This window comes from Erythrolamprus reginae, chromosome 2 (genome assembly GCF_031021105.1).
Source record: "Erythrolamprus reginae isolate rEryReg1 chromosome 2, rEryReg1.hap1, whole genome shotgun sequence".
In the NCBI taxonomy this organism is placed as follows: Eukaryota; Metazoa; Chordata; class Lepidosauria; order Squamata; family Dipsadidae; genus Erythrolamprus; species Erythrolamprus reginae.
In genome coordinates this window covers 203,796,449-203,816,469 of record NC_091951.1, presented here as the reverse complement: position 1 = coordinate 203,816,469, position 20,021 = coordinate 203,796,449, and the positions used below count along the sequence as shown (strand labels likewise).

At 43.6% G+C, this 20,021-nt stretch overlaps 1 protein-coding gene across 2 annotated transcripts in view; it reads left to right on the top strand.

The window, feature by feature from the left end:
• Window positions 1-11,255, top strand: part of LOC139161785 (extracellular matrix protein 2-like) — a 76,436-nt gene extending 65,181 nt beyond the window's left edge. For both annotated transcript variants that reach the window (XM_070741375.1, XM_070741376.1), the window contains 2 exons: window positions 6,974-7,300; window positions 10,410-11,255. In XM_070741375.1, coding sequence (XP_070597476.1) covers window positions 6,974-7,300; window positions 10,410-10,587 — 505 coding nt within the window. In that variant the 3' untranslated portion in view covers window positions 10,588-11,255. The remainder of the gene's footprint in view (window positions 1-6,973; window positions 7,301-10,409) is intronic.
• Window positions 11,256-20,021: the final 8,766 nt, after the last annotated feature.

Here is a 20,021-nt window from a genome sequence, read left to right as displayed (position 1 = left end):
GCTGGTGGAGGGGGACAAAAAGCAGGCCAGCGCCCGGCTCCTGCCTCTCCGGGGCCGCCGACCGAGCGGAGCAGCGGCGCGGACGGCCGCAGCCAGGGTGGGGGAGGCGGGGCGCGCATCACCGGCTCGTCCCGTTCTGCAGTGCACACAAAGTAACCAGGCAAGTAGGAGGACCTTCCTAACTCCCTCCCCCCCCAGCCGAAAACCCAAAGGCGGTCTGCCACCGCCCGCTTGAGCCAGGAGGACAGGCAGGGCGAAGTGCATGGAGGAATGGGAAGCTGAAGCCGCCGGCGTTTGAGCTTCCCATTCCTCCACGCACTTCGTCCTGCCTGCCTCCTGGCTCAAGCGGGCGGCAGCAGACCGCCTTTGGGTTTTCGACTGGGGGGGGAGGGAGTTAGGAAGGTCCTCCTGCTCCCCCCCAGCCAAAAACACAAAAGCGGTCTGCCGCCGCCTGCTTGAGCCAGGATGACAGGCAGGGTGAAGTGGCGTGGAGGAATGGGAAGCTCAAACGCCGGCAGCTTCAGCTCCCCATTGCCCCGCGGGCGGCGGCAGACCGCTTTTGTGTGTTTGGCTGGGGGGGGGAGCAGGAGAACCTTCCTAACTCCCTCCCCCCAGCACTTCGCCCAGGACAACCGGCAGGGCGAAACAGCATGCAGCAAAGGGAGGCTCAAACTGCCGCCGGCTTCAGCTTCCCATTGTTCCGCGGGCGGCGGCAGACCGCCTTTGTGTTTTTGGCTGGGGTGGGGGGAGCAGGGTGACCTTCCTGACTGCGTGGCATCCTGCATGCAGGATGACATGCATGGCAAAGGGGCGGGGAGGATCGGGAGGCTCAAGCCTCCTTCGGTGGTGGCGTCCGGTTTCTGATTTTTGGGCTTGCACGCATTGATCGCTTTTCCATTGATTCTTATGGGAAACAATGTTTCGTCTTACAAACTTTTCACCTTACGAGCCTCCTCCCGGCACCAATTAAGTTCGTAAGATGAGGTATTACTATATAACATAATATAACAGGAAATACAGCATAACATAACTTCATAATGTAACATACTACAACAAGAGTACTCCATCGTATCATGCCATGTTACATAACGTTATGTTTAAACGGAGGTCAAAGATGCGAGCCCTATTACCAAGTAGGTAGGTTGTTGCCAGGGGTGGGCTGCTGCCCGGACTGGAGGGAACGCAGAGGGGTAGCGAAAATGGAGCTCCACCCCAGAGCACCCAATTTGCACAGAAAGATGTTGAAAGAAAATGCAGGACGTCCTGCATAAGCCATGCCCACCGTGTGGTAGTAAAAATTTTTGCTAGCCCTTCACAACTTGTTGCCCTCCTCACTTGTTGTGCTGAGTAAAATGGGGTGGGTCTCTTTGACTTGTTAGCTCTGTTCAATTAAGTCTGACTTTAGAGAGCAATGTTTTTTTGTTGCTCATGTGTTTTAATTTAATTTAATTTAATTTAAAATTTAAATGAACTCTGGGTGGCATCTAGTATTTAAACTTTAAAATGAAACATTCCATAGAATACAGAAAGAATGTCTGGCAAACAAACACATCTCTCATCGTACATATTAGGCATCCCAGAGGGGTCTACCACCCACTGCAGTCAAAGCCTGGGCAAAGAGCCGGGTCTTAAGGACTCATCTAAATCAGATCAGGGAGGGCCATATGAGTCTCTGGAAGGATGTCATTCCAGATGATGGGTGGCTATGATGGAGAAGGCCTCCTTTATGGATCCCATCAGGAGGCATTGCTTAGTTCAGTGTTTCCCAACCTTGGCAACTTGAAGATATTTGGACTTCAACTCCCAGAATTCCCCAGCCAGCGAATGCTGGCTGGGGAATTCTGGGAGTTGAAGTCTAAATATCTTCAAGTTGCCAAGGTTGGAAAACACTGGCTTAGTTGATGGGCCCCAGAACAGGCAGAATCTGCCAGATCCTATAGCAGTGATGGCAAACTTTTTTGGGTTTGTGTGCCAAAAGGGTGTGTATGGGTGTGCTAGCATGCATGAACATGCTCACACCCCTTCTCTCTTCCCCCATGCATGCACACCCACCCTGTGCTGCCCTTGCGCATACAAATCCCCCCATCCCCGTGCATACACACAAGCCTCACCGAAGCCTGGGAAGTGAAAAAACAGCCAAATGGGCAAACTGGAAGTTTGAAAAAACAGACTTCCGTTTTACCCGTTATGCTGTTTTTTGCACTCTGGGGCTTCAATGAAGCTTCCCTGAAGTGTTTGGAGGGCAAAACCGCCTTTACCAAGGCCAAAAATAAGCTAACCAACGTACACATTCATGCTGGAGCTGACATAGAGCAATGTCTAATGTGTCTTCCAATATGGCTCCATAGGTTTGCCATCACAATCATATAGGATGACCAATAGCTATGGAAGACAGGTTGCCTCTGAAGAAACCAGACCTTTTGCCATGAAGGGCTATACAGAGTTGGCCTTCTCCGGGTCCTGTCAATTAGAAAATGTTACCTGGCGGGGCCTAGGGAAAGAGCCTACTCTGTGGGGGCTCCGGCCCTCTGGACTCAGCTCCCCCCAGAGATTCATATCGCCCCCACCCTGCTTGCCTTCCGCAAGAGTTTGAAGACTCACATGTGCCAATAGGAACGTATGTTTGTTTGTTTGTTAGAATGAGAATGACTGTTTTTTTAAAATAAATTGGTGGTTTTATGTTAGTTGGTTAGTTTAGTTTTAAAAATTGGATTTAGGATATATTGTATTGTTCTTTATATGCTTTAAGCCTCCCTGGAGAGAGGCGGCATATCAATCAGATAGATAGATAGATAGATAGATAGATAGATAGATAGATAGATAGATAGATAGATAGATAGATAGATAGATAGATAGATAGATAGATAGACAGACAGACAGACAGACAGACAGATAGACAGAGAGATTGATAGATAGATGATAGATAGATAGACAGACAGACAGACAGACAGACAGACAGATTGATATATATATACATATATATACATATTTTTGTGTCGAATCACAAACCCTGGTGCAGAGCTGAAGGGATTGGATACTGTAGCCTAGAGCAGGGGTCCCCAACCACCGGTCCGCGGACCAGTACCGGGCCGCAAGGCATGTTGCACCGGTCCGCGGAGTCAGCAGCTGTTGTGGAGCCGGCGAGTGCCAAGCTGTTTCCTGTCTCTTTCCCCTCGTGTTCACTCGGGACCGCCGTTTCCATCGGGCTGAGAAAACCTTTACTTGCTTGCTTTCTTCCTTTCCTGTCTTTCTTCTCTTGTCGAAAGTGGTCTATTTCCTCCTTGCGAAGCCCTCGCAAAGCCCTTACTCTGCCTGCAGCTCAAACGGAAAGGCTTTGGCATTGTGCAGCTCTTTTTTTTTTGCTAGGCTCCCCCACCCTATTCCCGGGGTCCTGGGTGGGAGCGAAGCCAGTGGTGTGCGTGTGACCATGAAACCCCCACCACCAGCTCCGGTAATTTTCTTTTGGAAGGATTCCTTGCTGCAAGAAAATTACCGGATCTGGTGGTGGGCACTCCAAGCAGGCAGCGATCACAAAGGAAGGTGACTGTGTCCATGGAGGCACCTCCCCCTCCTCTGGGATTCCTTGCTGGAATCCCAGCCGGAGCGGGCGGTGGCGGGGGGGTGTCCTCTGAATCTGCTGAAAGGCAAACGGCAGTCCTGAGTGAACATGAGGGGAAAGAGACAGGAAACCGCCCCTTCCTACACTTCCTCCCTCTGTCACCTCGGTTCCCCCGCAAAATTAAAAAGGGGGGGGGAGGGAAGAGAGACAATGGAATGATAAGCTATACCCTCATGCTTAATCCCGCCCAAAACCACACCCCTTTCCGCCCCCACCGGGCCATAGAAAAATTGTCTTGCTGAAACTGGTCCCTGGTGGAAAAAAGGTTGGGGACCACTGGCCTAGAGGATAATTCTCTGCCTTACAAGGCAAAGGTTGCAGGTTCAAGTCCCAGTGGGTATGGCTAGCTGATGAGGCCAAAATAAGGCCGAAATAGATCTATCCTAGTCTCCCTTAATTTTCAAATTCAGCAAAAAACAAACAAACATGACATATATATACATACATACATACATACATACATACATACATACATACATATATATATATATATACACACACACACACACACGGTGTTCCCTCAATTTCCGCAGGGGATGCGTTCCGAGACCGCCCGTGAAAGTCGAATTTCCGCGAAGTAGAGATGCGGAAGTAAATACACCATTTTTGGCTATGAACAGTATCACAAACCTTCCCTTAACACTTTAAACCCCTAAATTACCATTTCCCATTCCCTTAACAACCATTTACTCACCCTTGTTACTGGTACTCACCATTGAATAAGACACTTAGTGATCCTGATATTTATAAACATAATTATTTATTAACAATAATTATTTTTTTTGTTATTTGTTTGCAAAAAATATTAGTTTGGCGATGATGTATGACGTCATCGGGCGGGGAAAACCATGGCATGGGAAAAAAACCACAAAGTATTTTTTAATTAATATTTTTAGAAAAAACGTGGTATAGGTTATTCGCGAAGTTCGAACCCGCGAAAATCGAGGGAACACTGTATATATAAATAGATAGACAGAGACAGAGAGATTGATAGATAGAGAGAGAGATAGAGATAGATAGACAGACAGACAGACAGACAGACAGACAGAGAGATAGATAGATAAGAGAGAGAGAGGGAGAGAGAGAGAGAGAGAGAGAGATGACCAGCACCCTCAATTTCACCCTGAAGGCTACCAGGGGCCAGTGCAGTTCTCAAACAGAAGTGTTGCATAGGCCTACTGAGGCCTACCTAGCCCTGCCCCTTATTATGGACCATCTGTGGTTTCTGAGAGGTCTTCAGGGCAATCCCATGTAAAACATCACAACAATGCAAAAGTGAGATGATTAAAACATGTTGTTCTACAAAAGAAACAAATTAAAACTCATAATCGTAGCACAGATCGCGGAGAAGTGTGTGTTTTGGCAATGCTCGGGGGTGTGCGTGTGTTCTCTGATCCAGTTTCTGTGCCAGCAGCCTCCCTCAGCTCGCTTGGCCACATGGTCCTCCTGTCAGAAAGCATAATTAAAGCTATTTCACTCTGCCTGGTTTCACTCTGCCTTGATTTTGTAAAGCATCACCACATTGCCAGATTTGATTGCCTGCATTATGATGTCACGTCATCAGCCCAGTGAAGGCCAGGACTGCTAATGGAAGAAGGCTTACTTTTGTAAAATAAATAAATAAATATTTTATTGATTCCCCAGAAAGCCTCTAATGCAATATTGCAACCCAGCTGCACATCAGCTACAAAGAGACAATAAACAGCATTGAAGCAAAGCAAGTGAGAGGGTTTAGCTTAGCGGTTTACATAAACACTCCCATCCCCTTTTTTTAACCACTGAAATGTTTGTAGACATCAAATCAGCATAACTCTGCTTTGTCTCGCCTGAGCATAGAACTGTTCCTTGGCTGGGATTCTACCGATAGTTTATTTTAAAGTAGCAAAAAGTCCATTATTGTGATGCAGCAGTCTGCCTTTCGAAAGGGCGTAATGGCGCAATGACTGTGGAAAATAACTTTTGCAATGCATAAACTTTAATGGCCGTTCCAGATGTGGCTCCAAATCCACTTGGGAAGCCGACTGACACCCACCCCACCTCCATTGATTAGTGGAAAGAAGCGTTGGGTGTTTTCTGTAGCCTCAGGTCCTGGCCAGGATGCAGGGTCAGAGTTCGGTTTCTGTACTTTCCTTTTTATTTTGCCCCTTTGAGGATGAGTAAAATGTCGTAAGTACAGGATAGGGAAAAAAAAAAAGCAACTCCATCTCTAAAACAGATTTTAAAAGATCTTAATTTATTATTTATTTTTATTTTTCTCCGTACAAGCTTCTTCAATACATTTTAAAATATTTTCATATTATAATAAAACCATAATCGAGTTAGTAAATTATTTATAATTAATCTCCCCCCCCCCAAATTATTAGTTCCCAATTAATTACTTCTGGTATCAACCCAGCCGCCCCCCCCACCTTGACATCTAATTTTGTCATCTAGCTGTCTAGTTTTCATCTAATTGAATTAAAACTTAATTTCCTTTAAACCATATTAAATTAATATCATTCTCCTTAAGTAATTCAGGTAAGCCATAGTGCCTACTTCTCCTTCTTATGTATTCTCCAAAACCCTTACAAAAAAAAAGACTTTATCAACTACAAACAATAAAAAAGGAAAATTGTAATTCAGAAAAGGAAAAGAAAGAAAAAAAGAAAAGAAAGGAAAAAAGAGAAAGAAAAGCAAAATAATCAAAGAAAAAACCAAACTTTATTATTATAACAATGTAATAATTAACCAAACCATTATTGTAAATCTTTAATTAATAATAAGAATAATAATTTATTTATTTATTTATTTATTGGATTTGAATGCCACCCCTCTCCGTAGACTCGGGGTGGCTAATAACAGTGATAAAAAACAACATGTAACAATCCAATCCAATACTAAAATAACTAAAAAAAACCTTATTATAAAACCAAACATACATACAAACGTACCATACGTAAATTGTAAAGGCCTAGGGGGAAAGAATATCTCAGTTCCCCCATGCCTGACGGCAGAGGTGGGTTTTAAGAAGCTTACGAAAGGTGAGGAGGGTGGGGGCAATTCTAATCTCTAGGGGGAGTTGGTTCCAAAGGGCCGGGGCCACCACAGAGAAGGCTCTTCCCCTGGGTCCCGCCAAATGACATTGTTTAGTTGACGGGACCCGGAGTCATATTTCATTCCAAATCATAATCAATTATTGTTCAAAGATTTAAAAAGATCTTGACGGTGCTTCTAGTTGCACAGACCCATCTCGAGTTCACCTTCTTCTCGGTCATAGAGCGTGACTAAATCTCTGGATATGGTTTCCATCTCCAGAGAAAAGGGATAACTGCAGTCTACAGTCCCGATAAACCCTTGTGTTTGTTTCCCTTCCAGGAAACTGGAGGCACTAGATTTGTCGCACAACCACTTAGTACATGTGCCCTCATTTCTGCCTCGACGTCTGAAACAGCTGACTTTGCATCACAACCGCATTGAACGTATCCCCGGCTACGTTTTCGCCCATATGAAGCCTGGCCTGGAATTCCTGCACCTCTCCCACAATGTGCTGCGGGATGACGGCGTCCATGCGGTGTCCTTCTTGGGGCTCTACCGTTCGCTTGCCGAGCTACTTTTGGACAACAACCAGTTCCAGGCCATCCCCCATGGCATCGTCAACTTAAAAGGCTTGCAGGTTCTACGGCTGAGCCACAACCGCATCCGGTAAAGGGATTCTGTTCTGCTCTTGGTTGCCTTCACGCGGTGGTGGGATTTTTACTACCGGTTCCGTGGACATGGCTTGGTGGGCAAGGGGTGGCTTGGTGAGCATGGTAGGAGAAGATTACTGCAAAATCCTCATTTTCTCCCAATGAGCTGTGACTCAGGAATATTTTATTTCATTCATTCATTCATTTATTTATTGGATTTGTATGCCGCCCCTCTCCGGAGACTCGGGGCGGCTAACAGCAATAACAAGACAGCATATAACAATAATCCAATACTAAAAACAATTAAAAAACCCCATTATTATAAAAACCAAACATACATACAGACATACCATGCATAAAATTGTAAAGGCCTAGGGGGAAAGGGTATCTCAATTCCCCCATTCCTGGCGGCAGAGGTGGGTTTTAAGTTTAAGTTTTAAGCTTACGAAAGGCAAGGAGGGTGGGGGCAATTCTAATCACTGGGGGGAGTTGGTTCCAGAGGGCATTATAGCAATAGCATTTAGACTTATGTACCGCTTCACGGTGCTTTACAGCCCTCTCTAAGCTATTTACAGATAGTCAGCCTATCGCCCCCAACAATCTGGGTCCTCATTTTAGCCACCTCGAAAGGATGGAAGGCTGAGTCAACCTTGAGCCTGCTCAGATTCGATCTGCCAAACTGCTGGCAGCCGGTGATCAGCAGACGTAGCTTGCAGTACTGCACTCTAACCACTGCGCCACAGAGGGAAGCAGAGAATAGATGGAGCCAGAGCCAGTCAGAGGTGGCATTTACTGGTTCTCCAAACTTCTCAAAATTTCCATTAGAACTGGTCAGAACCTGCTGAAACCCACCTCTGCCTTTGAGGAAGGGTAATCGGAGTACTGAAGGAAGACCATGTGTTTTGCGTGTCTACCCTTCTAGTATAAGGAGCTCTTTGACAGAGGCAATTGGGTTTGATGATGATCCCATGTTCCGGGACCCTATGACCCAATATTCATTATTAGCCAGGGGCTTAGGTCTCAAACTCTCTTCAGACTGAGGGAGGTTGAGGTTCTTAAATTGGAGGTTAATTAAACTGGGGCTAATCACAAGATTCTTAAACAAGGGGGTAATTTGGGGTTATTCTGGTGATGTGTTATTGTATGTAAGTCAAGAATCTGGATCGGGTCTGGAACTGTCAAAATGTTTCTGTAAAACAGTCCTTCTCAAATAGTGGGGCCTACCTCCGGGGGGGGGGCACGGAGTGATGCCGGGGGCATGTGTGACCCCGGGAAACGTGTGGTGGTCCCTCTTGATCAGTTCCTCTGGACGGGAAATGTTTTCCCAGTTGCACACTGCTCTGAGCCCGGAAGAGAAGGTGGCCAGACAAGGTGGGCCATCTGTGTAGACTTCTTGTTGTTCTTGGTGGGCGCTGTGGTAGCCATGAGCTTAAGCTGGCCATATCAAAAGAGGGCCCTAACTACAGTAGCCTATGCCTGCCTAATCAAAAACAGTTCAGGTTGACTTATTCCCAGGTAAGTGGATAGAGCAGCCTTCCCCAGCCAAAAGTTTTCTTGCAGTTTATAATAAGTAAAATAATAAATATTAACACTAAAATTTCATTGGGGCCCAGATCGGAGAGTTGGTGGGGGCCATAACAGAAAAGAATTGAGAAGCATTGCTGTAAAACAAGGATTCTTTTTTTTTGTGGGAGAAATTATATTATTGGAGACGGGGGGGGTGGGAGGCAGTTGAAACAGTGGAAGAAATATTGCCCGATGCATCATGCGCAGACCATGCCCCCCCACCTCCACAAATGGGAAAACCATTGCAAAACATCAAGTGATGGCAATGTGAGACAGCGAGTTTTACACCTCGTACCTTAGAGGGAAAAAAACAGCAAGTGCTCATCTCAATATTACTGTAGATGCCCTCAAAAGATTGAATCCATTCTTTGCGTGCAAAAGGAAGGTCATATTTGTAAGTATGTTTGGCCAACTCTTTCCTTGAATCCAAAATAAATATATGGGGGGGGGGGATAAAAATGAAAAAGTGAAGGGGGCTATGCAGCTCGCCGCTGGCCATCCCTATTTTATATTTCCCCCCCCATATTCCCAAATGCTGAGGAATCCCAGGTTGACTCTTAACCAAGGTCACTTTACTATAGGAAAGAATGCTGGTGATTGGTCATTTCTGCTTCATATTGGTTTATTTATGAATGCACCCAGTAAGCAAATAGTATACAAGTTACTTTTCAAGCAGCATCAGTCTGCTCAAAATCTTAAGTGGGTGCTCAAGCCGTTCCAAGCTTGTATTATACCTACGAGGCATAAACAAAACAGTTCTTGTTAAATTCTTCCAAAGTTTATTGCTGCAACAAATTCAATTTAGAGGCAGGAAATGTGCTCGTTCTTTCTTACTTAGCATGAGGTCCCAAGGAAAAGAGATGAAGTTATTATGCTGGGCTTCCTAATTCTTTGCTACGATGTAATCTTGCTTGTCCCCTCTGTTGGTAATCCGGGTGGTCACAGTGGAAAGTTTGAACATTCCTACTTTGGCCTAACCCAGGAAGAGTTAAAGGGAGCCTTATACAGAAAAGCTCTCAAAAGTAGCATCTTATGGAAAAGTAGATCCCCTGCAGCTGCACTTTGTTCTAAGAAGAGCCAGGAAGTGTCAGCCAGTTCAATCCCAATAATTTGTGATTAAGGGGCCTTAGCTAATCCAGTCCTCCAATTTTTGAAAGGGCTTTAACCTTGCTTCACATTAAAGGACTACAGTACGAGGATAAATCAGTGGTGGATTTCGAAAGCTTTTACTACTAGTTCTGTGGGTGTGGCATGGCGGGCGTGACGTGGTGGGCGTGCCGGGCAAGGCTTGGTGGGTGTGGCAAGGGAAGCATACTGTATAATCTCCATTTCCTCCGGATCAGGTAGTACTCGGGAGGCAGAGAATAGATGAGGCTGGAACCACTAAGAGGTGGCATTTACCGGTTCTCCCAACTACTCAAAATTTCTGCTACCAGTTCTCCAGAACTGGTCAGAATCTGCTGGAACCCACCTCTGGGATAAGTTACAAAAAGTTCTGTGTAACTCTCAGTGAGTCCTTTTTATATATTTTATGTGTTCTTATTCTTTCTTTCTGGTAGGCACGTGGCCCTGAACTCTGTCTGTGACACGAGAGTGTCAGAAGACTCCAACATTGTGTCTGTGCACTTGGAGAACAATTTGATTGATCGCCGCCGCGTCCCTCCCACAGCCTTCTCCTGCATCAAAGCCTATCACAGTGTGATACTAAAACCACAACAGAATGAAGATGATTACTAAGCTAGTGGGGAGTTGGACCAACAGCATTGAAGTAGCCCCCAATTTAGTATGGGAAGAAAGCCCCCACCTCCCTAGGCTGAAGGTGGGCGATGACTAGAGACAATGTGTCTGCTGTTCAGGATTATTATGTTACTAAAATATTAAGAAAAGCTGCATCTACCTACAACTCCCCTTCTCTACAGGCAATTTTACATGCCTCCCACCTCCTGTACTCTATTTTTTTTAAATCCAAGTTATGGGCAGCCTTTTCTTGTGACTTTTGAGAATATAGGTTTTTTTTAAGAAATACATTATTTGCAAACATATATAAAAGACCAGACAAGCATCCTGGCACTGTTGATCTTTTTCTTTATGTTTATAATGAAACAGACACATTTCAGTAATAAAATGATAAACAATAATAAAGAACACCAAGAAAAGGACATTTGAGATCCGAAAAAGAGATAGATAGGCAAAAAGTTACCTATTAGAAAATAATCTGATGACAATCACATTAAAATATGGAGCCAAGATGTTAATAAAACCATCTATAATTGATAGATGCACCAAGACTCTTTAATGCTAATTTCTTAGCGTATGCAATTTGCCACTTTTTGAAATGACTTGGATCCAAAGAAAAATGTATTCACAGTTTAACAAGAATAAATCTGACAGGTAAAGATAAGAAATTGAATTTGTTTCTTGTTATTGCAGTTGTTGATGTGTCCTGAGGCTTATGGGAGAGAAACTTAAAATAGGTTTAATTGTCCAAGATGGTTTAATTGTTTTCCCACTTTTCTTTTAAAACAAGATAGCTGGCTAAAGCTATTACCATGCCTAATAGATGTTTGATCAGACTCTACCCTCCAGCACAGTCTAAAAAAGATTTAGCTTAACATCCAGTAGACCAGCAATTTAACCGACTTCGGTTTAGCAACCTTGGGATGAATTTCTCAAAATGTTTTGTAACCAGAAAGCTGCCACTGTTGGCGCTGCCTGGTGCCCAATATGCTGCTTACTCTACCATCACTTTGTTGGCATGCATAGCTCCTCCGATCCATGGAACAGCTCAATTGTGCAATTATGCCGACTCTGGTGCTTCTAGGTACTGATCCTCACTCACCATATGGCCTCTTGGCTCTGGCTCCGTTTTGGCATGCTACTCTGCCACATGTGTGGTCACCCATGCTGTCTCTTGCTCGCCAGCTGCAACTCAAATCCCCCCACATGTCCTTTTGGGGACCCCAAGTTAACATTAATGGAAACTTGGTTTCAATGGACATCTCTCCCATCCCACTCCACCCCATTAGTCCATTACATCAAGAGCTTAGTATAATGTAATTTGAATTGGGAGTAATATAATCTGTGAATTGTTTTTATGGCCAATTCTTGATGACTCATCAAAACAGTTTAGAAGGGACTTTCGTGTTCCAAAGAGTTCCAAGCTGATTCATCAGGTTCAGTTCCCAAATCCTCCTTTCGTACTTTTTGCAGAATTTCAAGGCAGCCTGTCACATTTGATATAAGATTTCTGCATGACCCCAAATGTTCCCTTTGATTTGAAATGGTGGCCATAGGCCGCCGCTCACACAGAGTCTATTTTGCTGACTGCATTCCAATAGCAGTTTGCACAACAATTTGTTTTCATTTGTCATTCATATTTTAGGATTAAATATATGCGATTTATTCATTTTCACTTCACCTCAAACCCTTTTGTCAGATGCTCTAGATTTTATTGCCTTACCCACTTAAATCTATATGCATAGATATACTGTAAGTCCTGATGTGCCAGGTATATGAATTCACTTTTTATTTTCTCCATGCAAAAAGATTTTTATAATTAAATGCTTGATGTCTACTTTACTAGCCTAGTAATAGAACATGTTTCATTGAAATAATATGTACAAACTGTTGCCTATGGAGATTCTCAGTGATCCAGGTTTTGGCTGTCCCAAAGATGCTTTTTCAAGAGGGACCTGGACTGTCTGTTTTTTTCTTTGAAGATGTTTCACTTCTCCTCCAAGAAACTTCTTCAGCTCTGAAGTCCAGTCCAGCTGCCACTTGAAAAAGCACCTTTGAGATATACAACTCTTGTTACCGTTCAGATACACTGGCCATTGCAACTAATGCCTTTCAAAGTTATTGGAAAGTTGAAATCTAAGCCCGCCAGGTTAATACTTTTATTTGTTCATCCGAATCATAGCTGAGCTGTTCCTCAGCTGTCTTTCGAGCTAAATTCACCTTCTGAGCATGTGCGGAAGTGAAACTGCACGAGGGGACATGCGCGAAGCATCGTGAAACATCGCAATGTGTGTAGTGAAGGTAAGTGGAACCCACTCCTGCCTCTAGCATAACCCAACCAAACCCCGAAGCTCACAATTTCCTTCCCAAAACTTGACCTTGCACCGTGATATGACTTCTCTACTTTCAGACCCCCTAAAGCAGTGATGGCAAACTCATGGCATGGGTGCCATAGGTAGCAGGCATAGCCATATTTTTATTTATTTATTTATTTATTTATTTATTTATTTATTTAGTTAGTTAGTTAGTTAGTTAGTTAGTTAGTTAGTTAGTCCAATACACAATACATATTGAAGAGGATAGACATGAGATATTATATATAAAGAAAGGATATAAAAGTAGAGGAGAAGATATATGAAAGGGAGAAAAGATATATGATATATGAGATAAGGAGAGACAATTGGACAGGGGATGAAAGGCAGGCTAGTGCACTTATGTACGCCCCTTACTGACCTCTTAGGAACCTGGAGAGGTCAATCATGGATAGTCTAAGGGAGAAATGTTGGGGGTTAGTGGTTGACACTACCGAGTCCGGTAATGAATTCCACGCTTCGACAACTCGATTGCTAAAGTCATATTTTTTACAGTCAAGCTTGGAGCGATAATATTAAGTTTGAATTTGTTGCGTGCTCTTGTGTTGTTGCAGTTGAAGCTGAAGTAGTCATTGACAGGGAGAACGTTGCAGCATATGATTTTGTGGGCAATACTTAGATCGTGTTTTAGGCGGTGGCGTTCTAAGCTTTCTAGACCTAGGATTGATAGTCTGCTTTCGAATTCAGTACCGGACTCTGTAGTATCGTCCCCTAACCCCCAACACTTTACCTTTAGACTATCCACGGTTGACCTTGCCAAATTCCTGAGAGGTCAGTAAGGGGCGTACATAAGTGCACCAGAGTGCCTAGCGTCCCCTCTCCTATATCTTCTCTTCTATACCTATATCTTTTTCTGCTATTCTCTTATAGTTATATTTCACTCCTTTATTTTCTCTTCTATTCCCCCTTTAATACATTCTACCTGATTATATCCTCTATAACCCTCATTGTGTATTGGACAAAACAAATAAATAAATGCTTTGCTATTCTCAGAAAGCAGGCAAAGGACACATTTTGGGCTCTTTCAGCTTTCTTCTGCTGGCGAGCAGGAGGAGCGTCTGCTTCGTGATGCAGCCTCCAAAGCTGGTTCCAATTTACATAGCTCAGGGTTAGGTCAATCCAGCTCAAGGACTGGAGAGAACAGCAAAAACCCAGCCAAAGCCAACATTTACTGCTGGCCCCCCTGACCTTCCCAAAACAGGAAGTGCCTTTGTTATGATCCAGATCAGAAGAAGATTGTAGCAGCAAGCTGGGCCTGATGCAGCTCTCTGGGGGCCTAGGGATGGGGAAGGGATACAACATAGGCGGCTTGCAGAACATGTTGCATTAAGAGAGTGAGTAAGGGATGAAGGGGAAAGACAATCAATTTCCGTCACTCCCAGAAGTGACTCATTGGATGACCACAATCACTTTTTTTCACACTGACATGTTCTTGCTAGCATGATGTGGGAAACTGGAGAGAGAGAGAGAGGAAGGAAGAAAGAAAGAAAGAGTCAGTCCTTTTCTCCATACTTCTGAAGATAGACATGTTTCAAAGAACTAATAAATAAATGAACATTTTTTAAAGCCAATACTTTCTATAGTATTTAATAGGTTGCAGGTAGGGAAGGAACCATAAGTGTAGATGTTTCTCAAAGGAGACTTAATCACCATCTTGGTGGTAGTGGTGGGGAGATGAAGTCCTAGTCTTCACAACTCCATATGGTCTGCAGAATCCCACGGGATTGGGCAGCCTAGAAGTCAAATTAAATTAAATTAAACAAAGGAAGTAAGTATGCTTTGAAGATTTATGGTAATTTACAGGAAACAATACCAATGAGGCCTTAGCCTTCAGAGCTGTTCGTGAGTTTCTTGGATTAATCTATTTGACAATAAAAGTTTGGCATATGGAGAGGAGAAACCATGTATGTATGATATACATTATATATCCGACCTATGGGATACAATTAATAGAATATAGAATAGAATAGAACTGGAAGGGACCTTGGAGCAGTGTATCCCAACCTTGGCCACTTGAAGATATTTGGACTTCAACCCCCAGAATTCCCCAGCCAGCAAATGCTGGCTGGGGAATTCTGGGAGTTGAAGTCCAGATACCTTCAAGTGGCCAAGGTTGGGAAACACTGATCTATTGAACACCAGACAATTCTTTTTGGGGGGGAGGGGAATTCTGGGAGTTGAAGTCCAAATATCTTCAAGTTGCCAAGGTTGGGAAACACTGCCTTGGAGGATCACCTATACCAGTGATGGTGAACCTGTGGCACAGGTGCCACATGTGGCAGGTGGAGCCCTATCTGCTGGCACGCAAGCCATTGCTCTAGCTCCTCTCCGATGCGCATGTATGTGCCAGCCAGCTGATTTTTGGCTTGCACAGAGGCTCTGGGTGGGTGTTTTTGTCTTCCAGAGAACCTCTGGGGGTGGGGGGGGTGGGGGAGGGCATTTTTTCCCTAAGCCTTTGGAGCCTGGAGGGTGAAACACGAGCCTACTGGGCCCACCAGAAGTTGGGGAACAGGCCATTTCCTGCCTCCAGAGCACCTTCAGGGGGTAGGGGAAGCTGTTTTCGCCCTCCCCAGGCATTGAGTTATGGGTGTGGGTATTCACGCATGCGCGACATCACGCACACACACTCTTTCGGCACCTGGGGGGGAAAAGGTTCGCCATCACTGACCTATACTATTTCAGAGGTGCCTGTCTAGTCGGACTGCTAGATCTGTAGGTCAGCGGTTCAAATCTCATCACCGGCTCAAGGTTGACTCAGCCTTCCATCCTTCTGAGGTGGGTAAGATGAGGACCCGGATTGTGGGGGCAATAGGCTGGCTCTGTTAAAAAGTGTTATTGCTAACATGTTGTAAGCCGCCCTGAGTCTAAGGAGAAGAGCGGCATAAAAATTGAATGAATGAGTGAATGAATGAATGAATGAAAGATAGATAGATAGATAGATAAAATAGATAGATTAGATAGATAGATAGATAGATAGATAGATAGATAGATAGATAGATAGATAGATAGATAGATAGAGAGGTAGAGAGGTAAATAGGTAGGTAGGTAGATAGATAGATGAGAGAGAGAGAGAGAGATGAGAGAGAGAGATGATAGATAGATAGATAGATAGTTAGATAGATAGATAGATAGATAGATAGATAGATAGATAGATAGATAGATAGTCTCTTTTGAAAAACTTCCAGCGATGAAGCATCCACAATTTCTGAAGGCAAGTCCTTCCACTGGTTAATAATTCTCACTGTTAAGAAGTTTTCCCTTGATTCCAGGTTGCTTCTCACTTTGATCCATGTCCAACTTTGTTTCTTGCCTTGCCCTCTGGTGCTTTGTAGATTAGCCCGGTTCCCTTACACAAATCCTCTTGAAGGAGGAAGGGCTCATAGCTAAGAGACTGAATACAACCTTGAGGGTTCCTTATCTTAGGTTTTTTTTTTTTGTTTTTTTTTTAAAGCTCAGACACGAGAGTTGGGTAAGACTGCCCATCTGAGATGCTGCCAATCTGCTATCAATGAAGCTGTGGCCGATTTCAGGGCTAATGTATAAAAAGCTATGATAACCAAAGCTATATACATAGGAAACATATTTACAGAATATGTTGAACTCAATTTAGAATAGAATAGAATAGAATAGAATATTTTATTGGTCAAACCTGATTGGAATTTGTCTTTGGTGCACATGCTCTCAGTGTACATAAAGAAAAGATAAATTTGTCAAGAATCATAAGGTGCAACACTGAATAATCATTGAATTAGTCCATTTTTTCCTGAGCTAGTTCAGTAGGTAAAAGCCACAAACTTTAACAAACAAGGGCTGAACCCCAATGAATACAAGAATGTTGTGAATTGTCCTTTCATTTCTGTTGGACTTACACAAGAGATAGCTGGTTTTTCTTGGTGTCATTAATCTGAGGGGCATATTGTTGAGTCTTTCCTCTTTAGCTAGATCAGCTGAAGTCAAACTGATTCTGACAAATATCTTAGCTAATGGAAGCTGAAGTTTCTTCCTTGTGGCTGAGTTAAAATGCTATTCACCAGTCCTTGAACCAACATAAAATTTGTATAAAATTTGCTGCCCCCATGGATAATCCCTAGCTTGCTGCAGGCACAATGCCAGCAGTTGGTCTGTCCTTGTTATGTCCAGAGAAGCTGGGAAAAGCCAAGAACTCAAGCAGGTAAAATGTGATTGGTTCCTAATTTAAAGGGCTCCCCATAACCACTGCCTATAGCAGGGGCCTTGCTGATGTTTGCTCCCTGTGACCAATAAAGAGCTGAAGTCACTAAACCTTCTGGTGCCTAAACAATAGTTGACAAGTGTGGGGAAAAGTTTCACCATGAAATAACAGAAGGTTGGCCCTCCTCCTCTGCCTTCACTTTGGAATGGGCCCGTTTCTGCCAGTGGTCAGCTGGTCTTCAGAGATTGGTTTGGGGACCAAATGGACATGGGTTAATTGCTGAAGAACTCAGTTTGAAAGAACCACCTAAAGAGGGACTGGGTTGATTCAGTGACCATTTGATTGCAAATGGTCAATTAAACATGTCAAAGTATACCAGTGGGAAATCTCTATAACCTCTTGCTTGTTTAAAGGAAAAGCTTATTTATTTGAAAGACCTGTAAAGCTCTCCAATTAATGCAGCAGCAGCCTGGAGGGGTCAATAACAACATTATAAAAATATTTTTTTTTTAAAAAAAAGAAATCCATAAAAGGAAACAAAGCAAAACTCATCACCTCCTGGTTTTATGACTAACAAAATAACAGAGTTGGAAGGGTCCTTGGAGGTCTTCTAGTCTAACCCCTTACTCATGCAAAGTGCCTTATAACATTTTATTTATTTATTTATTTATTATTTTATTTATTTTGTCAAACAATTACAGGGTGGCAATTTGTACAAATAAAACATTAGATAAGTAATGATAAAAAGAAGCAATAGAAGACAATAGGACAGGGACGGTAGGCACAATGGTGTGCTTATGCACGCCCCTTATAGACCTCTTAGAAAGGGGGAGAGGTCGATTGTAGATAGTCTAAGGTTAAAGGTTTTGGGGTTAGAAGTAGAAACCACAGAGTCAGGTAGTGTATTCCAGGCACTGGTTACTCTGTTGCTGAAGTCGTATTTTTTGCAGTCTAGTTTGGAGCGGTTGACATTTAGTTTAAATCGGTTTCGTGCTCGTGTGTTGTTGCGGTTGAAGGTGAAGTAGTCGTTAACAGGTGGAACCTTTTGGTATATGATTTTATGTACTATAGTTAAGTCAGAACGGAGACGATGGAGTTGTAAGTTCTCTAATCGACAAATCTCAGACAAATGGATACCAATCTCTTCTTAAAAACCTGCAATGAAGGAGCAGCCACAACCTCTGAATGCAAACAGTCCCAGTTAATTGTTTTCACTGTTAGTAAATCCCTCCTTAGTTCTAGGCCGCTTCTCTCCTTGATTAGTTTTCACCTGTCTTGCTTTCTGGTGTTTTGGAAAATAGTTTGACCCCTTCTTCTTGCTGGCAGTCCTTCAAATATTTGGAACACTGCTATCATGTCACCCCTAGTCCTTTTCACTAGGCTAGATAAACCCAGTTTAAGCTGCCTCAGGCATGGTCTGCTGAATTGAAGGTTAAGGCTAGAATAAATAGAAAACACAGACATTACAAACAAACATCAATCATTATGACAGGTGACTAGAAATAAACCTTATATTTGACAGGAATCCAGGGAACTGACCCATAATACTTCTCAAACATCTCTCAAATAAAGGTCCTGTGATCAGGCAAGGGGTTGGATCATGTTTGCCTCATCAAAGTAAACAGCAGCCATTGAGTTTTCCTGAAGAACATGGGGTTGATCTTCTTGCTCCCTCACAAGTACAGGCCACATATTATTCTTGGAGGTGGGGGGAAGGGACATACATCTCCCTCTACCTGCACCTAGATAGAGTCTACCAGAAAGGCAACGTTTGCCCACACTTTCCTGCTGTGCATCAGAAGTAGTTGTTGTGACAGATGTGCTGTCTCTCTCTGTGTTAAGATTTATTTATTTGTCAAGTACATATTGGTAGTATACAAAGAAATAACACTGTTTATATACATCATATTAGTACTAATAAGAGAGAAACTTAGGACAGGGACAGTAGGCATGCTGGTACACTTATGATGCTAAAGTGACCAGATTATATAGTGAGCAAAATAGCTTGCCTGTTCTGCTTTCATGGTTCCTTCTTATACTGGAATGCCAGATAGGAGCGTGCCCGCTCTCTCTCTCTGTCTCTCTCTCTGTCTCTCTCTCTGTCTCTCTCTCTGTCTCTCTCTGTCTGTCTCTCTCTGTCTTTCAGTCTCTCTCTCTGTCTCTCTCTGTCTCTCTCTGTCTCTGTCTCTATCTCTCTCTGTCTCTGTCTCTGTCTCTCTGTCTCTCTCTGTCTCTCTCTCAGTCTCTCTCTCTGTCTCTCTGTCTCTCTCTATCTCTCTGTCTCTGTCTCTGTCTCTATCTCTCTCTGTCTCTCTCTCTGTCTCTCTCTCTGTCTCTCTCTGTCTCTATCTCCCTCTCCCTCTCCCTCTGTCTCTGTCTCTCTCTCTCTCTCTCTCTATCTCTGTCTCTCTCTCTCTCTCTCAGTCTCTCTCTCTCTCTCTCTCAGTCTCTCTCTGTCTCTGTCTCTCTCTCTGTCTCTGTGTCTCTATCTCTCTCTGTCTCTGTCTCTTTCACTCTCTCTGTCTCTGTCTCTCTCTCTCTGTGTCTCTGTCTCTCTCTCTCTCTGTCTCTCTCTCTCTATCTCTGTCTCTCTCTCTCTTTCTCTCTCTCTCTCTCTTTCTCTCTCTCTCTCTCGCTGTTGGGCATGCACAAAAAGACCCACGTTGATACCACGTGATCGCACGGCATCAAAGGAGTGTTGCAGCTCCAAAGCAATCAAATCCAGGGAGTAAATCATTGTATGTCTTTCACGCAATCAACGTATGTCTTTCAAAAAATCGGGACTTTTTAAAAACGCCGCGGGATGCGGGACAAATTGGTAAAAAGCGGGACTGTCCTGCAGAAAGCGGGACGTCTGATCACCTTAACACCCCTTACTGATCTCTTAGGAA